The sequence below is a fragment of the Carlito syrichta genome, unplaced genomic scaffold, assembly GCF_000164805.1.
Source record: "Carlito syrichta isolate Samal-C Ts95f unplaced genomic scaffold, Tarsius_syrichta-2.0.1 Scaffold306601, whole genome shotgun sequence".
Classification (NCBI taxonomy): Eukaryota; Metazoa; Chordata; class Mammalia; order Primates; family Tarsiidae; genus Carlito; species Carlito syrichta.
The window spans coordinates 54,580-77,984 of record NW_007250697.1 but is presented as its reverse complement, the minus strand read 5'-3'; the positions used below and the strand labels follow the sequence as shown (position 1 = coordinate 77,984).

The 23,405-nt window shown below is 36.4% G+C and overlaps 1 protein-coding gene across 1 annotated transcript in view; it reads left to right on the top strand.

Annotated features, from left to right (window-relative positions):
* LOC103265498 (rab GTPase-activating protein 1-like) overlaps positions 1-23,405 on the top strand; it is a gene marked incomplete at its 3' end in the record, with an annotated part of 153,526 nt that overhangs the window by 91,926 nt on the left and 38,195 nt on the right. Inside the window, exons 5-7 of the mRNA XM_008063156.1 lie at positions 49-223; positions 8,864-9,021; positions 11,769-11,879. Of these exons, the coding sequence (XP_008061347.1) occupies positions 49-223; positions 8,864-9,021; positions 11,769-11,879 (444 nt within the window). The remainder of the gene's footprint in view (positions 1-48; positions 224-8,863; positions 9,022-11,768; positions 11,880-23,405) is intronic.

Here is a 23,405-nt window from a genome sequence, read left to right as displayed (position 1 = left end):
GTTCTTGGATGTTAATATTTTATCTAATTTTTCTTCGCTGTTCTGTAGAATTATTGAGCAATCCAGCAATGTGGAGATAGCATCTTTTCCAATTTATAAGGTGTTATTTTGTGCACGTGGACATGATGGAACGACAGAGAGCAATTGCTTTGCATTTACAGAGAGTTCCCATGGTTCAGAGGAATTTCAGATACACATTTTCTCCTGTGAAATTCAAGAGGCAGTAAGTATATTAGAGTGTAGCAGTTTGCCATAGAGATGTAATACAGTCATGTTTTTGAGTTATAATCTCCCTGTCCTATAAATACATTACGTAAATTGAAATATATTTCTAAAGACAAAGTTAATATTTGTAATGACAAAGAACTGAATATGAAATGCTAAGTCTGATATGTCTGTGCACTGAAATGATGTTGTAGGTAGGACACTCTCATAACTTAGCAAATATCATAGAATGGATGAGCTGTTCTCATACCCTACCATGGTAGTAAACTGCTTATACACAGAAAGGAAGAATATTTTTACACCTGTCTTATTATTTTTCCCTATTGGTTCATGTGATTTTTTAAAAGTGTCTTAACAATATGTGATTCTTTATGGGCTTGATAGTTGCATGTTGCTTTCATTTAGATATTGCACTAAGATCATTGATCTCTGTGATTTTTCTCAGGTGACTGTTATGGGCATTCAGTTAGAGGCTAGATTTTCCTCCTGTGAACTGGCTTAATTAAAAATGCAAATGATCACATAGAGCCAGGATATGAACTTGTTGTCTTTTGAAGGTGCTAGGAAGAACTTACTAATTGATAGTTTATTATCAGATAGAAGAAATTGGTCAGAATCAAATGGCTGTTAAAATCAAATGGCTGTTAAATACACTGAAACATCACTTTCTTTTCTATGTCTGCTGAACTATTCCCAAATGAAACATAACTTTTACTATTGAACCTTGAGTACTTGTAATCATTTCAAAGGCATAATAAGTGGGTTTGAATGGCAAGATCTCAGGTGTATTTGCTTTGGAAATATAAATTGTCTGTAGAGAATGCTATAAGCAGCAGTTATTCTAGTCTCTGTTTACCATGAAACATGAATAAACCATTACATTAACAGGAGTTTTGAGAGTATATTTCTGCCACAAAACAGCTTTCATGAAAAGGTAGATTTCTGTGAGTTTGTTACTAAGCATAATGGGTATGTCAATTCTTGTGCCCTGGTGATCAGTTTGTTCTACACTAAAAAGAACATGCACAGACACACTTAATTTAGACTGCCACCATAGAAGTTCTCTGCCAGAACCCATGCCTTGTGTAAGAAGTTCAAGTTTTGTGTTTTGTTTTTTTGGATAGGGCTTAATCTGTCTTATCTCAACACTTGAATACCCATGTACACACTGTCTTGTTATTCACAAGGGTCTGGTAGATAGGAGAGTGAATGTGCTGTTGGTGAGCCAGACACGTGGGAGGCAATGAATAGAAGAAGTGTGCTCAAAGGCTGTGTGTTGTGAAGGGGAGGGTGGGAGTATTTCTGATCCTTACAAACTTCACTGCAGAGGTGTGGAGGCAGATGGTAGAACCCTGGTGTTTCATGTTCGTGGCAGTCATTTAACACACTTGTGTGGTTTCTGGATCATTGGAGCTCAACCTCAAGGAAGTGAGCTTTGAAAAACTGGAACCTGCGGCATGGAGAGAGATGTGGCTGCAGAAGGAAATGGAAGGGGCCTTGCTGCAAGCAGTTTCCATAGCTGTGACGGTATGGCACTCTCCTTTTGGATTATAGCATCCACTTTTTTATGCATGGTGGGGGGCGGGGGCGGTGTTCGTTATGTTTGAAAGCTTTAATTGTAGGTAGGCAGTAGAAAAACTTGTGGGAAATTCTTGGCCAGACCATTTTGGATATGGTATTAAATATTACTAATTACATTCATAGAGAACATGTTTGTTACATTACACATTGTGAGAAAATGATTTTCATCTATTATTTGATTTTTTAAGAGTATGTTTCAGAAAATGTTATATTGTGGGGCATTAGTGGTAAAATACATTGCTTGAAGGAGATATATATGATAGTGGTCACTAGCCTTATTATGAGATATCACTTATTTTATTTTAAAGATGTAGGATACGATTCAGGAATAGGTACATAAATGGTCATCATACAGGTAAAGTTTGGGCCTCCTTTTGATCCTCACCTCACCTGGTTTGAGATCAGGTACCCTTTTTGATGTTGAGACATCACTTCTAAATAAAGAATAACTCATTATAAATACAGAGCTTATGCCAGGCACTGTGCTAAGTATTAACATCTCATGACCAGATAGTATTTGTTTGGACAAGTAGCTTTATGTTTCTCTGTGTCTGGAGCGGTTCTTTATGATTATTTTCCAGATTATTACTAGTTTTCTCCTTTTTATTCTCAGTAGTGTTCTGGTTTGGATGATAAATTGTATGGTTGCCCTTTGTTTATCCTAATGCTAAGAGTGGATATTCGAAAAGGGTTTCAAATTGAAGTCTTTGACTCTGAAGAGCTATATCATTTTCAGTAACAATTTTCCTGTTGCTTAACTATTATAAAAACCAACTAGAATTCTGCCTTTCAGTTATCTTTTATAAAGGGACTATATCGGTGATATAGTTTGCATGCCAGCTACCTTTGTATCTTAGCTGCGCTCTTTATGGAAGTGATCCAACATTTTTCTCTTTGCTCTCAAAAAATAATTATGCTTCTAATTAATCTGAAGTCTCACATACTGGTTGTCTAGTTATCTGGTTTCCCAGTGTCTCCTGTTCCGTGGGGAATGGACAACTTTAGTACTTAGTTTTTGGGTCACTTTTGATCGGCATAAGCAGCACAAATAGCTCAGGAACCAGGTGACAGACATTCTCATCAGTTCAGTATGTACTGTGCAGTGCAGCAGTGCCACTAATTTATTTGCTTTTGTTTTTGTTTTGCAGCTTTTCTGGGCAAGATCTGAAGATGTTTGTCAATTAAAGGCAAGATGTTTTCTCAAGCAGGAGTAGCAGCATGGCTGCCACTACCAACTGCCCTGTCATGCTCTTACTTCACTGTAAAACCCCTCAGGCAGCAGGCACCAGCAGTGGTAGAAGGATACTCACTGAGGGTGATACTTTCTTGGACACCTGTGACACAAGGATTGGGAGTTCCCATGAGTGGCTAGGACACAATTGACTTGTTATACTGGATATTCTTCTGCAGGGCCCCGTTTAAGTGGATCTCAATAACCTATGTCAAAAATGTTGGGCTTTCCAGCCAGAAGTATCTCGATGTCAATGATACTTGTGCAGGAAGAATGGTGTGTAGGCTTCTGCTGAAGAATTGCTGGCAAAGCAAGCTATCAGAAAGCGTAGCCAAAAATCCAAGGAGGCACCTTGTTGCACCTTTATGGATGTATTACATAGAGCTTCTAAAATATACTTTAAAAGAATTACTTGACTCTATTTGAGGTTTTATTTCTGCTAGGCAGTGTAACTATTTTCTTCAAAGCAGATTTTGATCTTGTTCATATGTTTTAGCATACTTTATCAGTACTAGCAACTTTCAGTGTTTTATTTTAGAAACGTGGTTTTTAAAGGCATTCAGAGGTATTTCATGATAAATATCAAGGGCATTATTGGGAAGATCTTTATTTTTATTCTTTACTGGTTTTTCCTGGGGTTGCTGATATGCCACTGTATAAAAGGAAACTTTTTTTCTTTGCATGGGAAAATACTCTTTCTGCCTAAATAGATATTTATTGAGTTGGTATGTTAGATAAAAACCTTATTTTGGGAGATAATTTAGAAGTTATCTTGTGTTTTCCTTAAATAAATTGTTTTTTATAATTGTTAAAGTTTCTTAGATTATATGCCTTTTATTTTAGCTCTGTTCTATTAATACTCTATTAGACCAAGTTGTTTTTAAAAAAAATTTTTTTTGAGTTGGAGTCTTACTCTGTCACTCAGGCTAGAATGCAGTGGCATTCTACTCACTGCCAACGCAACCTTGACCTGCTGGACTCAGGTGATCCTTCTGCCTCAGCCTTCCAAGTAGCTGGAACTACAGGCATGTGCCACCACACCTGGCTAATTTTTAAAAATTTATTATAGATACAAGGTCTCGCCAAGTTGCCCAGGTCCCAAACCTTTGGGCTTAGACGTTCCTCCCCTTGCCTCCGCCTCCCAAAGTGCTGAGATAGGCATGAGCCACTGCATCCAGCATGTTTTTAAAATTTTACTGCATACCTTTCAAGGTACCTTTCATAAAATTATTTTTCTACATTTCTTTCTTGGGTGAACATTTTCTTGATACATGGTGTTTCTAAAAGAATGGGTTCACTTTCACCAATATTATTGGAGAAATTAGGTTTGCTATTTATTTCAAGTAAATACCTTTGCTATTGAATAGCATTGTTTGAACTTTTAACATATAATACACATTTGAGAGTTTGGAAAATACTGAAATAAGAAAATTTAAAAGATGCTCAAAATTCCACCAAGGTTAACATTTTAGTGTATCTTTGTTCCCAATATCTACATGTGCCCTTCTCCCTGTCTCTTCAAAAACAACAATAAATCCAAACAGATACACAATTTTGTGTTTAATTAATACTTTCTACAGGTTCTGCTTTCTGGGAAAAAATTGTACTATATTATTTATCAATAAACTTTTACCTTCTGTGAAGAAAATGCCCGTGCAAAATTATTTGTGTGTGATGTGTTTTAATAGTGTGATATATGTTGAAGTGTTTGCTATGATGTATATTTTTAATTTTCTTTTTCTGATATATAGTCAGATGTCTGTACCTCTGAGTTCTGTATCTGTGTGTTCAACCAACTATGACTGAAAATATTTGCAAGAAAAATGTAATGTTGCTTCTGTACTAAATGTGTACTGATCTTTTTGTGGTCATTATTCCCTAAACAATACAATATATAGACTATTTATATAGCATTTACAGTGTATTAGGTATTATAAGTAATCTAGAGATTATTTAAAGTATATGGAAGATGTGTATTGATTATTTGCAATTATGACACAATTATATATAAGGGGTTTAAGCATCTGTAGATTTTGGTGTCTCTGGCGAGTCCTGGAAACAACTCCCCTTGGATACTGAGAGACGACAGTATTTGGTTATTCAATTTGTTACAAGAACTATGGACATTGATAATCATTATTTCTGAAGTTACTGTACCAATCCTTGGATTACCTTTCCAACTTATTGACAGACTCTAGAATTCGCAAATGATTTTAACCTTTTTGGCAGAAATAGCATCTTATCAGACTGACTTATTCAGTATTAACTGCATTTTTATTGCTGTTAATGAAGTTAGTGTACTGTTGTGTTCTTTATCCCAAAGAGGGAAATGTGGAGTCTTTTCCCTTTATCAGTCTCTACCACTCTGACTCAGCTCCATATACTTAACCTTTTCAAAAAGAAATTCCTGAATGCCTTGCTATCTACTTTAGAATTTGCCATGTTCTTTGACTTTTTTGGTATGACTTTCTGATGTGACAAGCTACCTGATCTGACATAGAGAGTATGAAAGAGAAGAGATGGAGAAGGGGGCAAAAGGAATAAATATGGTTGAGGATTTGACTCTATTGGTGAATACAAAATTATGTGAAAGTACTCCCCTGTTTTCACATATAATGCTTTCTTTAAAATATATGTAAGTTGAATATGTAAAAAGTATACAATACATTGCATTTTATTTGGCAGTAGGAAGATAAACCACTAAAAGTAATTGAAAGTTCTTTTTTACTCTTGACCTTGTAGACATAATCTTCAGTGACACATTTCTAGTATGTTCTTTGATGCTGTTTTCTTCTATCAAACTTAAATCATTGGATTGAAACCAATATGTATCCAACTGAGGTGAAACATTTCTGCATTGGTTTACTGATTCCCTCTCACCTGATCAAGCACCTTCAATTTACATTTGCTCATGTATAAGCACCATGTACTCTGCTGTATTTCTAGCAACTAGTACTACCTAGTACACAGTAGGTGCTCACAAAAAGTTTGTTGAATGAATGAGTGAATTTATTATTGTCTTAATTGTATAAGATTTGAGGCCTGTAGTTATTATTCATATCAATCCTTTGTTGCTTTTGTTGTTTTTACTAATTATATAAGATTATAATGGGTTAAAAATTTTAGGAACATTGTGATGTAAATACAGTGCTACTGTAGAAGTTGAGCTCCAGCTGGCAAGCAGCATTCCTATGCAGTTGTTAAAGGTGCTAATTGATTAAACTATTAATTTGGCATTAGGAAGGTCCTTTAATCATTCATTGATTAACAAATATATGTGTGGCTGTTGGAAATTGAGGACCACTTGTTTTTTAATGTGATAGACTGGATACAAGAAAACATCACAGGATGTGTGCATAAAACATGAGGAGAGACCTCACACTTCAACAAACTACTGTTAAAGGGACTGTTCCTTTCTCAAGCAAGTTACAAGTATTACGTTTTTAGACTAATACAGCTCAGTGAATAATTTGAATTTACTTTATCCCAAGTGAAGGGTTTGTCAATATTTACAGCAGTTTCCTTACTTGTGCTTTCCAATATGAAGTATTGAAGATATGACTTTTGTTTAACCCCGTACATTTCACCTTTTTTTCTCTTTCAACTTATGGGTAGGCTGAGAGATTTGGAGAATTTTTTGTGCTTCAAGCTCACTAGCCTGAGATATGTTTCTTTTGATACCAAGGAAGAGACTAACTTCTGGAAAAGTATGGAATTTAGACTACTTCTCTACTTTAAGGGCAGAATATGAGCCATATATATATGTATATGATTACTAGAGTAGACTAATATTAATTACTAATAGACAGATAAGACCATTTCCATTTTAGCATTTGTCATGGGAATCCTCTAATGCTTTTATACCACAACAGCACTCAACATACTTGAAGCTCTTTAAATTATGTTACCATGTATGCTTATTGTTAGAACCAGTATTTGCTTTATTCTATGTCTCAGTACCTAACTCTTCAGAAGTGAAAGAGAAATTGGAGACTTGGGCTAAAACCTTGCTTGTGAGTGTTTGTTGGGACGATTTAGATGCCAGCATCCTTTTAGTAATTCTCTAAGGATCCGTTTAGTTTTATAGTATATTTTGAAGCCTAGAAACATCTATAAATATAGGTTATTTTGTGAACTTAAATTAGTTTAACATTTTTATGATCATGCTTGAGTACCAGAGTTAAGAGAAGTAAAGCAAGAATATTTGAAAGATGACCCTCCTCCTCCCCACTCCCCCTTTTTTTTGTAAAAGGAAACGATTCTTAGTAAAAGAATTCCTCAGTGTGAACATACTTGGGTGTATCTATATACTTTAGCCAGGCATATATACATAAATTAATTGAACTTGATTCTTTTCTTTCTTTAATGCTCTGTGAGATGAAGTCATTGATAGAAGTGAACTAGTCAAAACAATGTCAGGAGGCAGTCTCTAAAAAGCCACCAACTCAGCCGGGCTCGGTGGCTCAGCCTGTAATCCCGCGCCTTTGGGAGGCTGAGGTGAGTGGATTGCCTGAGCCTGCGGGTCTGCCTGCGGGTTCAAGACCCGCCTGGGCAGCGAGACCTCATCTCTACAATAAATCAAAAAATCAGCCAGGTGTGGTAGCGCGTGCCTGTAATTCCGGCTACTTGGAAGGCTGAGGCGGAAGGATCGCCGGAGCCCAGCAGGCGAGGCTGCGGTGGCCGGGAGCGGCCACTGCACTCCAGTCTGGGTGACAGAGTGAGACTCCAACTCAAAAAAAAAGCTACCAACTCTGAATTCTTTTCCCAGCCTGGTTACTTAATAGCGACGTGATTTTAGGCAAGTTTTTGAACTCCATTTTATACTCATTTATAAGAAGTATTGCAAAATACCTGTTAGGCCTGCTGTATAATAAGGTTATTTTAAAGGCTCTGAAGTAGCATATATTAATGTAATTTATAAATGAGAAAGCTATATAGATATAAAGAGTCATTATTGATTGATAGCAATAAATAACACCTAAGTTCCCTAACTTGTTTTATGTATGTGGCACAGAAAAGTCTCTGATTGCTTGTAATGGAGGAAAATTTACATAATAATATTCCTTGTCTGGAGAATAAATTTTCCCTGACAAGTGATTTGCATGCTATATATAAACAATACCCACGTGTTACTAGCTAGTAAGGCAGTTTCTTTGAAGGGTATCTTGCCATTTCATTAACTATCTGAGAATGTCTTCAAGAAAATGTTCTGTAATAATGAACACTGGTACTGATGGTGTTAGCTTCTGACTAGGTCTCTGGTGTGTTTGTATAACAGGAGTGGTTCTGAATTGAAGACATGAAGTTATTGTTTCTCTTGGATGTTTCTCATTCTCTTGCCTGTCTTCTCTCATGATGCTCCAATCCAACTGGCAGCTCCTAAATCATAGTTCCCTTCTGGTCTTTAGTATATATGTTGGTGGTACTTACCGTTAAATTTTGTATAAGTTTGAAAACATACTTCATTTTGAACTTAAGTTTCCATGAAATGATGCCCAATTATTAATTCAGAGTTAAACAGCCTATGGAATTAATCTGCCTTTTAAAGGATACTTTTGCAGTATTTCCCTTCTTGGACTTCTCATTGATTATAGTCCTTAGGCTATAATAATTTAGAGATAGGAGGTCTACATTCGCCATATACATAGATGATGCACATTTTGTCATGCAGTAACTAAACAACTGGTAAATGCTTAGACTATATATTCCTTATTTCCTAAAGAAAATTATGGTCATGGAAAGTTGTAGAACCGAGAATTAGGAGGGAAGTGTTTCAGATTGTGGTTAAAACTTTGCCTAATGGTGTTTCCATTTTTATTTTTTTAGGTCAGCAGAATTTTATATAGTTTCTGTACAGCATTCAAACGTTCTTCCAGACAAGTGTCTGATGTTAAAGAGTCGATTATTCCTACCCCTGACAGTGATGTGTTTACCTTCAGTGTCTCCCTGGAGGTAAAAGAAGACGATGGAAAAGGAAACTTCAGGTAAGGCATTTGAAAAGAATAAAAATTAGCATTGTGCCTGAAATACAATATTGACTAATATCAAGTTTCTAGAAATGATACAGTGTTGACATAAAGCTTTAAACTGATAAAGAAATATTTGGCTGGTGAATGAATGTGTTTCACTCTTCTCATGCTTTTCAGATATTGCAATTATTTTCTTTATGATTTAAAAAATCCTGATATTTATTGTAGAAAATTTAGTAAAAGAATAAATGTAGGAAGAAAAACCAGTTATGTCAACAACAATCTGTTTTAATATTTGGTTTAGTCCCTTTATTTCTAGGATAATTTTTACACAGTTGTATATGTGTATTTTTTTCTCTTTATGATACAAGATTTTTTCATTAAAATGTTCTTATTCTTATTATACGATGTACAACTATATATAAGGATAAATCAGTGCGTTATGTGTGTACTAAATTGACACCTAAAAGGTGAGTGCCTTTAGAATATTTTTTGCTAGCAAATCGTCAGCTCCCAGGATAGGACTAGGATCAGACTAGGTGCTCTATAAATTATTTGAATAAATAGATAAATCAATGATTAAATATTGAGACATGAAAAATAATTTGCAAGCCTATATTTTATTTTCTTTTTCTTTTAAATTACTAAAGCATATTGAAAAAAATCCTTGGTTACCTCATCTTTTAGGATTAAAGAAAATATTACTTGATTGTGATAGTCATTTCACTATATACATCATATCATCACATAGTATACTTTGAATATATACAATTTTTGTCAATTATACCTCAATAAAGCTGAAAAAAATAAGGAAAATATTAATTAAAAAGTTCTTATTCTAAATTATTTTTGTTTTGTTTTTAAATTATTTTTAATGGTTACTGATAATATATGATTTGACCATCAGCTAATTAATCATTTCTTTTTATTATACACTCAGAATGTTTTTATTAAGTTCAGAAATATACAATTAACAAGAAGGAAACAATTTAATGCTCACCCATGTGCCTTAACTGTGCCTTTAATTTTTTTTTTTTTTTGAGTCAGATAATCTCTGTTGCCCAGACTGGAGTGCAGTGGCACGCTCATGGCCTCTGAAGCCTCCACCTGCTGGGCTTAGGCAATCCTTCCACCTTAGCCTTCCAAGTAACTGAAACTACAGGTGTGGGCCACCATGCCTGGCTAATTTTCTGATTTATCGTACAGACGTGATCTTGCCAAGTTGTCCAGGCTGGTCTCAAACCCGTGGACTCAGGCAATCCTCTCACCTCTGCCTCCCAAGGTTTTGGGATTACAGGCATGTGCCACCGTGCCCGGCAACTATGCCTTTAATTCTTTTTTTTTTTTTAGTGTTTCAAAACACGAACCCCCACAGACTCATTTTTAATATCATTCTTTTATCTGGATCAGAAATACAAGTGACAAGCATACATGGAAAGGGCATAAGGGCATTCCTATAATCTCTCTGGTGACACACACGAGAAAACCTTCCAGTTGTGCCTTTAATTCTAACAATGATTTCTAGGTATGTGTTTCAGATATAGAAATTGAGTCTCAGATCAAATAAGTTGCTGAAAGTATCTTTTCGAATAAGACAACCCATGTCTCGTACATTTATTGTTTTAATGAAATAATTCATAAGAATAGCCAGGCATGGTGGCTTACACCTGTAATCCCAGCACTTTGGGAAGTGGAGGTGAAAGGATTGCCTGAGCCCAGACCAGCCTGGGCAACATGGCGAGACCTCTTCTCTACAGTAAATAAAAAAATTAGCTGGGCATGGTAGCATGCACCTGTGGTTCCAGCTGCTTGGAAGGCTGAGGCGGAAGGATAGTTGAGGCTGTGGTAGTCATGAGTGTGCCACTGCTCCCCAGCATGGGCAACAGAGTAATTCCAACTCAAAAAAAAAAAAAAAATTGTAAGACTAGTCAGTTTAGCCTAGACTAGAATCTGATTGACTTGCCCCAAACTATATCTTTGTCTTTTATGTATATTTACCTTGATATGTCACTGTCATCTCAAATTCTAGGTGCTTAAAAATAAGCTCTTCTTCTCACTTTATTTTTTTTTGAGATTCACTTTCTGTGGCCCAAGCTGGGGTTCAATGATATAATCATAGCTTACTATAACCTTGAACTCCTGTGCTCAAGTGATGTTCTTGCCTCAGCCTCCTTTGTAACTGGGACTGCAAGTGTGCACCACCATGCCTGACTACTTAAAAAAATTTTTTTTTATAAAGTCTTGCTTTGTTGCCCAGGCTGGTCTTGAACTACTGGCCTCAAGCGGTCTTTCTGCTTTGGCCTCCCAAAATGCTGTGATTACAGGCATGCATCATGACACCCAGCCTTCTTCTTATCACTTTCTTTGCCTTGGGTTTCACTGTTTTACAGGCACTCATGACCACTCAATCAGGTAAACCAGAAATATGACAGTCTTATAAAATGTAAATGAACCTTATTCCTAACTTTATTTTAAAAATTAAGATTTGAAATTGTATGATGATATTTTTAAGATCTTGGTTTTAACCTTGGTTAGGAGATAAGATACAAGGCTTTTATCAGTGCAGTTTTAAATTTAATAGCAGTTCTTCTTTGCTAACTCTAAAATTTATAGTTTTCTGGTGTGAGTTTAGTACATCTTGAAAATAAGAATGTTGCTACTTAAATACTTTGTTGTTTTAGTCTAACCTTGGAATAGGTTTTTTAAAAATCATTGTATTGGATTATTATATTGGTAATTCCTGTTGTTTTTGAATATTTCAGTCCTGTGCCAAAGGACAGAGATAAATTTTATTTCAAATTAAAACAAGGAATAGAGAAGAAGGTTGTGATTACTGTGCAGCAACTTTCTAACAAAGAATTAGCTATTGAAAGGTAAGCAGATGCTCCTGAATGCACCACAGGCTTGTATTGACACTGTTACAGTGTTTTATCTCAGCTGTGTTAGTCTCTGTGGCTTTTCACCATACTTCAGTTTTTCCAGTTAAAAATTAGGATGAAAATAATAATGCTTTCTCCACTTAATTTAGATGTAACTTGTTCATTGAAAATCTCAATTGATGTGGGAAATAAACATGAAATGGCTTTATTTTTCAGTAAAAACAACTTTAAACCTGTTTGTTTACACTACTTTTTCCTGTTGTTCTTTACCATCCCTTTTCAGTCATTTTTTTTTTCCATTTTTCAGTCAAATTATTTTTTTTTACTTAGCTCCTGGGATTTTGGAAGCTTTAAAAGATGGATGCTTATCTTTTAAATAGATAAATGCCCACACATACAGTGGTGTGTCAATTCACAGGAAAACTGTTTAGAAAACAAAATAACTTGTTGTACAAAAAATACTATAAACAGAATCAATAATAAATGATAGTTCTGGAAAAAAATATTTGTAATGGAAATAACATGAAAAGTTAATGTCTACGATATACATACATTTCTTAACACTTGGCAGAAAAGAGGAGAAAAGCAGGTTAGTGTATGAATAGACAGATTGCAGGAACACCATTCAGATGGCTAACAAACATGTGTAAAGATGTCCTGATTCACAAATAGATAGGGAAATGCAAATTAAAGTAACCTTAAGATACTCGATTGTAAAAACATGCACTGCTGATGGAGGAATGGGGAGAGAGGGTATCCTCAAATTGTTAATGGTATGTAAAGTGTGTGTACACCCTTTTCAAAAACCAATCTCTCTACATTTGTAAAGATTTAAAAACCTATAATTGGACTTAATTTCTATTATTCTAGGGAATCTATGCTATTGGAAGTAAAAGTATCCCAGTGTCTGTACGTATTTTGAAGCATGTTTATGAATAAACAGCATTGTTTGCTGCAGTACAAACTGGCAATCCAACCGCCTATTCACTTGGCTTCAAGGAGTGGGAGAAATTGGAGTGGGAGAAATTGGTGAGGAGTGGGGGAAACTGGTCAAGTGAAAGAAAAGCCTCTTCACGAGACTGCTGTATAGCTATGCCCATTCCCTCTTGCTCCCCCCACAGTCTCTAGTCTGGGATGAGGGTGGGGGGCAGTTGCAGTGTTGACACCATGGTTGCCTCTCACCCTCTTAAATCTATGAGAAAGTGTCTGGCCCTTAATTATTTACAGCTTTCTTTAGAAAGCAGGATATTTAGCTTCACTTTGTTCCCATCTTTGGATCCTGCCACGTAACAGAGAAAGTTCTGTTCAGCATCTTGGTGTAGTGATGTATTCGTGTGTTTTTAATTGTTTGTAAAATTTAGCCATATTTTAAAAAAATCATCGATTTTAAGATGATATGTCTTCATATTTGACATCTCTGGAATTGTGGTATGTTTTACAACCACAATTGTGGCATCTTTTAATTATAGTTGTCATCTTTTAATTGGTTGGCATATTTTAATTATAGTTGTCACCTTTTGTCTTTCTTAGAATAAAAAGTACTCTTAAAATTGATGAAAAATAGCTGAAGATAAAAGGCACTTTTGATAGTGAATATTACAGTTCTAATAGCATGTGATTAGACATATACATATAGCAATCTTTTAATTTTGGAGGGTTAGCATCCGATTTGGCAATGTTTTGAGCTTTTTATTTGGAAGTAATTTCAAATGTACAGCAACTTAAAAAAAATAAATAAAACTTAAAAAATAAAACAGAGAAAACCTGTGTACTTTACTCAGATTCATGTATTGATGACATTTTTATCCCTTTTGCCTTGTGTGTGTGTGCACTCTCTCTCTACCTACACACACACACAATTGTTTTTCTGAACAATTTAAGATTAAGTTATATGCTACAAGGCCCTTTACCCCTAAATACTTTAGTGTAAATTTTCTAAAAATAAGAATATCTCTTCTATAACCACAGTCAACTTCAGTAAATTTAGCATCTATACACTACTTTTTATCTAACCTACCATTTGTCTTCCTATTTTGTCTGTTAACCCAGTAGTAGCATCCTTTCCCCCTCCAGTTCAGGATTCACTCTAGGATCAGACCTTGTATTTGTTTGCCACATGTCTTTAGCTTTCTGTAATCTGGAATATCTCTATAATCTTTCTGTTTCTTCAGAAATGGACACTTTTGAAGAATATACACCTTTCTCCTCTTTTTTTTTTTTTTTTTTTTTTCTGAGTTGGAGTCTCTGTCACCCATACTGGAGTGCGGTGGCCGCTTCCGGCCACTGCAGCCTCGACCTGTTGGGCTCCGGCGATCCTTCCCTCTCAGCCTTCCAGTAGCTGGAACTACAGGCGTGCGCTACCATGCCCAGCTAATTTTTTAAAATTTATTGTAGAGATGAGGTCTTACCAAGTTGCCCAGGTGGGTCTCGAATCCACGGGCTCAGGCAATCCACTCACCTCAGCCTCCCAAAGCGCGGGATTATAGGCTGAGCCACCGAGCCCTGCTCTTTCTCCTCTTTTTAATATAACATTGCTCATTTTGGATTTGTGTAATATTTCCTTGTGATTAGATTCAGATTTACATTACTGCATGGGTTATGTGACCTTCACAAGGTATCACATCTGGAGGCACTAGATAACCAACTGTCCCTTACTGGTGATATTAATTTTGATTACTCAGTTGAGATGTCTGATTTCTTCACTCTGGAATTACCTTTTTTCCTCCCGTGTGACTACTAAGCAGTCTCTAAGGAGACACATTAAGACCACAAAAATATATCCTTCTTATCAAAATTTCCTTTTTGATTTAACTTTCATTCATGATTCTTGTCTGATCCAGTCTTTACTATGATGGTTGCAAAATGATAATTTCCCAACTTCTGCACTCTTTCTACATTTACCAGCCAATCTTTGGTGTTCTGATGTAAGCCAGAGCTTTCCCTTTTCTTCTGTTTATTTATCTACATATTATTGGTATAGACTCCTGAATTTCCTTTTTTCCCCTCATACTTTATCATTCACTTCAGCACTTATTTTGGTGTTCAGACTGCCCCAGAACTAGCCAGTGGGAATTACCTTCAAACCCTTTCTTTAGGACATGACCCATCATTCTTTTGAGGACAACAAAACATATTGTGTATAACAAAAAGCAACTTTCAACTTAACAAGTCTGTAGTAACACATTTGAAAGTATTAGTTATTGGATTGATTAATTTAACTTTATCTTGCTGATAATTTAGTAAAGAGAATTTTTAAGGCAGCCATGACATTATTATGTGTCCTTTAAAAAAAATCTTCCCACAAATTGTTTAGAATAAGAGATCTAAAATATATATATTTAAATTTAGAAATTTTAGTTTAAAGGATCTATTTTTTGGACGTTGCCCATTAGAATTTTTAGTGACATACTTAACGTTAATAGTGGGTTTAGAATAAGTTTTAACCATATAAGCAAGAAGTGTTTCTAGAGAAGATGTAGAAGGGGCAGTCCCTGTGTTCTCCTAATTCTCACTCAGAAATAGACTTAAGATAGCAAAGAAGACAAAGCCCTGAAGGTATGAGACCTTTTAAGACAAAACTCCTCTAAGAGCTTGATATGTTGGGAATGAAAAGTGTGTTCTTAAAATCTTACTGTCTCAGGCTCCCAGTCTTTTTAAATGGCCACCTGAGGTGACCTGAAAAATCACACCCTTCAGAGGGAGGAGACTGAGAGTACCCCCATTTAGTCACAGGTTAAGCTTTCAAGAACATAAAACAAGATGAAAGGGAGCTCATCTGATTTTTATTTCAGGAACCCACAGTAAAGTTTGTCTTAACACATACCAGTCTAGTCAGAACTACAGAACTGACTAGTCAGCATGTCTGTCTTAGACAGTGGACTTATAGTGGTTCTAGGTCTGTGTTTTACCCTATGATACCCCTCTTTATGACAGAGCACTCCAGAAAGACAAGGACAAAGTAAAAGGAAAACAAAAAAGGCTATGTCTGGAAGGGACCAACCTATAATATTCATACCACCAAGTGCCAAAAAATACATCAGAGTCACTGTATCAAAGCTAGTCACACGTAAAACTTTTTCTCTCATTAATCTTAAATTTGGAAAAGAAAAAGGAGATAGTGATTTTTACCATCTGCTTAACTGGAGTCCACAGAGGGAACCCGGGACCCTGGCTGGTAAGAAATTCTTACCCTTTTGCCAGCAGATCAGCTTCATGAGTTCTCTTCCCTGCAGCTTTCTGAAGAGCAGAATGACTTTGATCATCCTCCTCTCAGTGCCCTTGGCCCCTGAAGTTTTGCTGAAAATCACTGAAATGAGGCAGATTGAATGGTAGGAGAAAAGGCGTGCACATTTATTTACATCTAAATGGGGAACCCTCAGAATGAGGTGTAGAAGCTTATTTGCTACCTTGAGGGTACAGTAAGAATAGGGACTTGGATCCTGATAAACAGGCTGTGGGAGGGGGGAGACAAGGAGTTTTGTTGAGGGGCCAAGAATAATTACCAGGGAACAGAAATTAACTTGTAAATAGTTCTCCTTGGAATTTAAATGATCCTTGGAGACAGTCATTATCTTGAAAGGATCTGTTTAGGTGTGGTAATATTTTTGGTTTCCTTTACTGTAATGAATGATGAGATAACGGGGAATAAGAACAATTTTTGGGGGGGTGGACCAGTGCTATCTTTAGGTAGTCAGGTCTCTTCCAGGCTTGTTACTCTCTAAGGGTTTTTAATTTAAAATACTTAATATACCAGGGATCCCTATTTTTGGGAGAAATATTTTTTATGTCCTTTACCAAAACCTGCAATTGTTTTTCACATATCCAACAAAAATTTACTGAATCCATGTTAGATTTTTTTTGTTGCTTTTTTCATTCGTCCTATCAATTGACCTCTATAAACCCCCAAATGAAAATTGTCTAAGATTTCCTCAGGCTAATGAATCTTCCCCAAACAGTACTTTATTCAGCGTAATAGATGGAATTACCTGTAATACGGAGGTTTTATAAATTATTGAATTTTTCTATTTTAGAAAAATATTTTGTCTTTTATTATGTTAAATGTGGTATGTGGTACTTCCTGTGTTTAAATCACAAACAGTAAACAGTGGAATTTAAGGCAATCCAGTAGGTGGCAGTCTTATCAAGAGAATTCTTAACTGAATCTTTAATACTGCTATTGACAAAATTAATTTGTACTATAAAAAATTGGTGCGAAAGAAAATCCTTCAAATTATGTAATATTTGCTTATCTTCTGGAGAAAATAAAATTTCAAATTTCTAAAACTTTTCATTATGTAAACTTTTCATTTCTGTATACACACACAAAAAAAGAATAATATGTTGATCCCATCCAGAATGCTAATTATCAATATTCTGTTTTTTTGAAAAATGTAAATTTTTATTATGAAATAAGCCATTTCTCTGTGAAGGGTTGAAGAGTTTCTCATACACAGATGATTTACAAATTATACTGTAGTTGTCTTTCTCAACCACTTTGAAGGTAAGTACTGTGTTGTTTATCCCAGAATTTCCAGCATCTACAACAGTGCTTGGAACAGAAAGCTTTATACTTAGCTACTTAATCCTTATATAGCACTCTGTGCTGTGCAGTGTTCTAGGTTTTTTATTTTACAGTTGAGGAAACTGATAAAGAGCATGTCTGAGGTCGTAAAATTAATTTTGAACTGAGCCTGTCTAGTACTGGAATATATATTCTTACTCTCGACTTCTTTTTAAAAACTTGGATAAATGAATAAAAAGTATATAACATTTTATAAAGTTAGAGTATTAACTGAATTTGTTGTAATGTGGAGTGAATAATTAAACACTGGAGCTGATAAAAATCCTGTGTTTTTCAGAGAATATGTGAAAACTCTTGTGTGTTGACAAGTTCTAACATTCTTTTCCTTTTCTCAGTTACCCATGTTAGTCATTATATATTAATTACACTTTATTTAAGAAATGGACATAAGAGAGGAGGCAATAATAATGGCCGACATTTAATGAGCAATTATTGTTTGATGGCCATTGGACAATTTAATTGTCTTCACACATGAGCAAGGTACTGTTGTTATTACCCCGTTTTTGCAGATGATGAAAGAGGTTTAATGAGGTTATGTAAGTCTGGTCACTTGGCCAGAAATTGGTAGAACCAAGATTTTAAATCTTGGTTAGATAGCAGGTTTGAAATTAAGCCAGCTAGAAGGTAAATGAATTAGTATTCTTTGGTGTCTTTTCAGCAGATTTTGAAAGTGAGAACATAGATGTTCAAGTTATTGCTCAAGATTTTCAAACCCACCATGCCCTGAGAGAAAAGCTGATTGATTTGCAGAAGAGAAAGCCAATGTTAACAACTGAGAGGAGAGAGCAAGATGATTGTAATCTAAATGTGTGAGGAGTGGGAGAGCTAAGCCTACTTACTGAGGAGATACAGCTGGAATGTTAAAGCATGTGCAAATCTGGTCAGGTCATGCTTTTCCCATATTCCCAGCACAGGAATGGTGATCCTTTCTGTCCCTGACTGCTGACAATTTTATGCATTTTGTTATCACCACATGTAGGAATATTGCAAAAGCTTTTCTTGCACGCTACTGCACTGATATGTACTGGGTTTTTTTTTTTTTTTTTTTTTTTGAGTCAGAGTCTCACTCTGTCACCCAGGCCGGAGTTCAGTGGCATGCTCACGGCCACTGCAGCCTCAACCTGCTGGGCTCAGGTGATCCTCCTGCCTCAGCCTTCCTAGTAGCTGGAACTACAGGCATGTGCCACCATGCCCAGCTAATTTTTTGATTTATTGTAGATACGAGGTTTCACCAAGTTACCCAGGCTGATCTTCAACCCCTGGGCTCAGGCAATCCTCTTGCCTCAGCTTCCCACAGTGCTGGGATTGTGGAAGCCTTGATAGTGTTTAAAATAAACCATTCCTGGCACTGTTACCTGGCATTCACTTGGATACTTTGAATAGATTGTTACATTAATACCCAAAAAGTGAGAAAGGGAAGTGGAACATTTTAAAGTTTTTGCCACATTAGTTTTCTGACTAGTTGATTTTTGCCAAATATTACTTCTTATTTCATAATAAGATGATTCAGGATAAGTAACGTGATATACATTTAGAAAATGGACCTGGACCTCTTTATAATTCCCTAATAAGAAGAGGTTCTAATGATAGTAACATCAGGTCTTATGGAAGGGCAATTGGGAAGAAATTTGGGGCTTCAGGGTTTTATGTCTGTCATATCATTCTGTTGCCAGGGATTTTCCCTCATGCTTGCTGTGCTAACCAGAATGAAGTAGTGATCCAGCAAGCAGGGTGTAATGATTAGATTTGTTATAAGCACACAATTCAGTGTGCACAGAGTAATATGGGGCATCACTGTTAGAAAGGAAGGATTTCATGGGTCACTTTGATTTCACCTTGATTTGGAGAGTTGCAATCATTGCATATACATAAGAAAAAATATAAAACATCATTACCAAAAGGCACTGATCATGTCAGACCATTTGGAACCGCAGATTTAAGACCCATGTAGCTTGATCATTTACAGACTTTTGCAGTGATGTGCCTATTTCAGTAGCAAGTTCTACTTCAGCTTTTAATTTGTGCTTACTGGCTTACAGTGAAAACCTATAATGAGAAACTGAAGTGATAAGAATTGTACTCCATAGCATGCATTATCGTCAGATACTTTTCCTTGTATTATTTTCTTGAGGAAAAACTATCCTAGCCAAGGAGTACTGAAAAAAATCACCCGGAGGTCTTTTCTTCTCACAAAACAAACAGGTTTTTATTTATTTATTTGTTTGTTTGTTTATTTATTTATTTATTTTAGTTGGAGTCTTACTTTGTTGCCCAGGCTGGAGTACACTGGCACACTCATGGCTGGGGTCAGCATTGACCTGCTGGGCTCAGGTGATCCCTCCAACTTAACCTTCCAAGTAGCCGGAACTACAGGCGCACGCTACCACCCCCAGCTAATTTTGTGATTTATTATATAAACGGGGTCTCACCATGTTGCCCAGGCTGGGCTTGAACTCACAGGCTCAGTCATTCCTCTAGCCTCGGCCTCCCAAAGTGCTGGGATTACTGGCTTGAACCACCGTGCCCGGCCCAAACAGGTTTTTAGTATGATTTGACATTACTAAATTTGACAGAAGGTAGTATTTGAATTTTTTTTTTTTTTTGAGTTAGAGTCTCACTCTGTCGCCTAGACTGGAGTGCAGTGGCCGCTCCTGGCCACCGCAGCCTCGACCTGCTGGGCTCTGGTGATCCTTCCGCCTCAGCCTTCCAAGTAGCTGGAACTACAGGTGCGCGCTACCATGCCTGGCTTTGAATTGTTTATTTTTTGGATGATCTAATTTGATGCTAGACCATTCTGAGGGTTTTTTTTTTCCTGAATTTACATATTTTTGCTTCCACTCTGGCAAGTTGTTACAGTTTCATTTTGAAGGAAACTCCAGTCACTGACTTGAAGTTTTCTAGATGTTAGTTTGATTTGCATGTTTTATTATCTTATGTAAATTAGTATATTTATTAACTTTTTAAGCAAAATCAAGAGTTTTAAATGTTCTGTTAATGTCTCTTAAAGCACAGTATTGTTTCCCTTCCTGAGAATTAGAAAAAATTAATGCGGTGACTCATACTCTGCATATTATTTTAAAAGCTGCTCCATTTGTCCTTTTTGTGTTTTCTCTTAAGGCAGTAGAAAAATAACCCTATTTTTTTCTTTGTAAAATAGGGTATTCCTTATACAAAAATGGTTACATTGTTCTCTGATAGTGATTTCATGTGACAATTGGTAGAAAACTATTGGCAATATCAGGCATATTAGGGAGTAGATTATGGAAAGCCACTGTCTCTCAGCCTCTGGACTGAAACTTGTAGAATTTTCAGCATCTTTCATTGCTGGCTTCTGGTGGCACCTAGTGGAGAGAGGTGGCATCACAGTAATAAGTATTAAGTGTGTAGCTACCTTTTTAGCATTGTATTTTAAGAAATACTTTTTAAAAATATGAGCAATGAAAACATCATTGTTTTCTGTAGTGTGTTTTTATAAGCTGATTAATCCTAGATGTTTTGGAGCTCATTTAAAAAAATGTTTTAGTTTGAAATAATTATAGATGCATGGAAAATTGCAGTAATAGTGCAGAGACTCCATGTACATTTCTCCCAGGTATCCCACTGGTAACATCTGCCGTAAGTATAGTACAGTATCACAACTATGAAATTGACATTGGTCCAATCTGCAGACCTCTGTTGGAGCTATTCTTGAATCCTTTTGTAAATCACAGAATACTTTTATAATATAATAATTTAATTTATTGGTTTAAGAAATTTGAATTTGTAACCTGGATATTGAGTAATTAGATGAGGTGTGGTATTTTAATTATAACCAATGCCAGTGATCAGTTTATTACCCCTTGGCTCCAAATCTGTCCTTTACCTGATCTGCATTAATGGAGCGTTAAACATTTCTTCTTTGCAAGCAGGCATAGTATTAAAATGTGCCAGTAGAGGGTGCTGGAGGGACACTGCTGCAGAATGGGCTCCTCTTCCTGTTTCAGATGTGCTGCAATTGTTTCTAGTTCTTGCTACAAGGTCCAGGAACATCCAGGGGTGCTCTGCTTTTGCCGATGTTTGGTTCAATGCAGCTGTGCACCCAGTACATGCATTTTATCCGTGAGCTGAGGTGAGGTTGTTCTAAAGCCCTTCTGACACAGATGCCATGTGCCCCATGCCTTGTACCTTCTTGCCATGAGCGGGCTCCAGGAACCCTGATTTCCTTTATTTACCTGTCTACCATCTCTGCTGGCTGTACCACAGATGGTAGTTTCCTGCCTGCCTATGGTCCAGCTTTTCCTGGCAGTCCAGTAAACTTCTTTATTGTTCATTGGGCTGCAGTCATGTGTTCTCCAGTGAGGTTAGAATACCAGCTTTAGAGAAAGGAACGCCCTTCCAAGTTTGCTCTTTCTTGAAGTCTTTTCCCTTAGTCTTAGGGTTAAAATTCTCTTTATAGTTACTATCCTTTACAGTTAACAGTTCTTTATTCTAAACTTTCCCACTCGTAGTTGGAGCCTGATTGTCAGTATCTAATTGAATTAATATCTAATGGAATTAAACAGACCATAAAGTTTCTGATACTTTTCTGGGAAAAACAAAACAAAATACTGGTTACTTTAGTTAGTATTTTAATTGTCATTATCATAATAATGGTAAGGATAATGACTACTATCTAATGATTTCTACCATATGTTTATTTCCAGTTCAAGTGTTTAATGCACAATCTTTTGTAGTAAATTAAGAAACTTAAATGAAACTGAGCTTCTGGGAATCTGTATTATTTTAAACATAGATGATATTGTTTTATATTCAAACTTTACTTAAAATACAAACACTAAAATAGTGCTGTGCAGAAAAGAGTTTTAGAAAACAGGCCTGAAGCTGCTGTTCCTGAAGGCCCACTTGTAAGATTGGCCTTGACTGGCGTCTGAAGGCTTGTATTCTGAGAGTGTTTTCACCATTCTCAGAACTGGCAGGAGAGACTCACTGTGCATAAACTGCTTGCACAGGCAGTGAGTTTTACTACACCTGCTTTCCTTCAGGGAGTCTGAGACTTTGCTAGGTACTTGGCAGAGGGTGCCTGTGTGACCAGCCCCCTATAAAAACCTTGGGTACTGAGTTGCTGTGAGCATCCATGGTAGGCAGCATTTCACACATGTTGTTTCAACTTGTTGGAGGAATTAAGTGATTCCATGGGCAGGAGACTCTTAGAAGCTTGCACCTGGTTTACCTCTTGTGCCTTTTCTCCTTGCTGATTTTGCTGTGTGAGCTCACTATATTGAATCTTAAGTATAAGAACAGCTGTATCCGGAGTCCTGTGAGTCCTAGCAAATCATAGAACCTGAGGTGGTCTTAGGGATCATCAATGCATTTTGTGATTACTTGTTTTTCATTCAGGAATCCCATTTAAAGTCACCATTTCCCTCCTTGGGATGTGCACATGTGCACTGTGTGTGTGTGTGTGTGTGTGTGTGTGTGTGTGTGTGTAGATAGGTAGGTAGGTAGGTGTTGGTTTTACTGATATCAGGAAATATTTACTTAATTGAAGTCCTGTTTCTAAGGGTAGGATAGCTCTTTGGACCTCTTCTTCAGAGGAACAGTAGAATTTGTGAGATGAGGTTATGAGTTAATGTGTAATAAATATACACTTATTTTACAATTTTGCAAATTCATCCACTGAGAGTTTCGTTGTGCCCCTAGAATCATCTTTCTTTTCTTGATACGCTTCAGGTAGAACCTCATCCATGCTCATATATTCTGCTCTTCCTTCCTCCTCCCACCTCAATAATAGCAAGAGGGTTCCTGGAGCTCCACATTTTTCTGGTAATACTGTGCCTTTCTTGTGCATGTTATTTGGTCAAACCAGAATAAAGCAGGCTGCCTTAGAGCTTTGCACACTCCTGCTGATCCTTCCTCCTACCCCCAATTTTCAGCCTCATTGAAAGAATCTACTCTGTTAT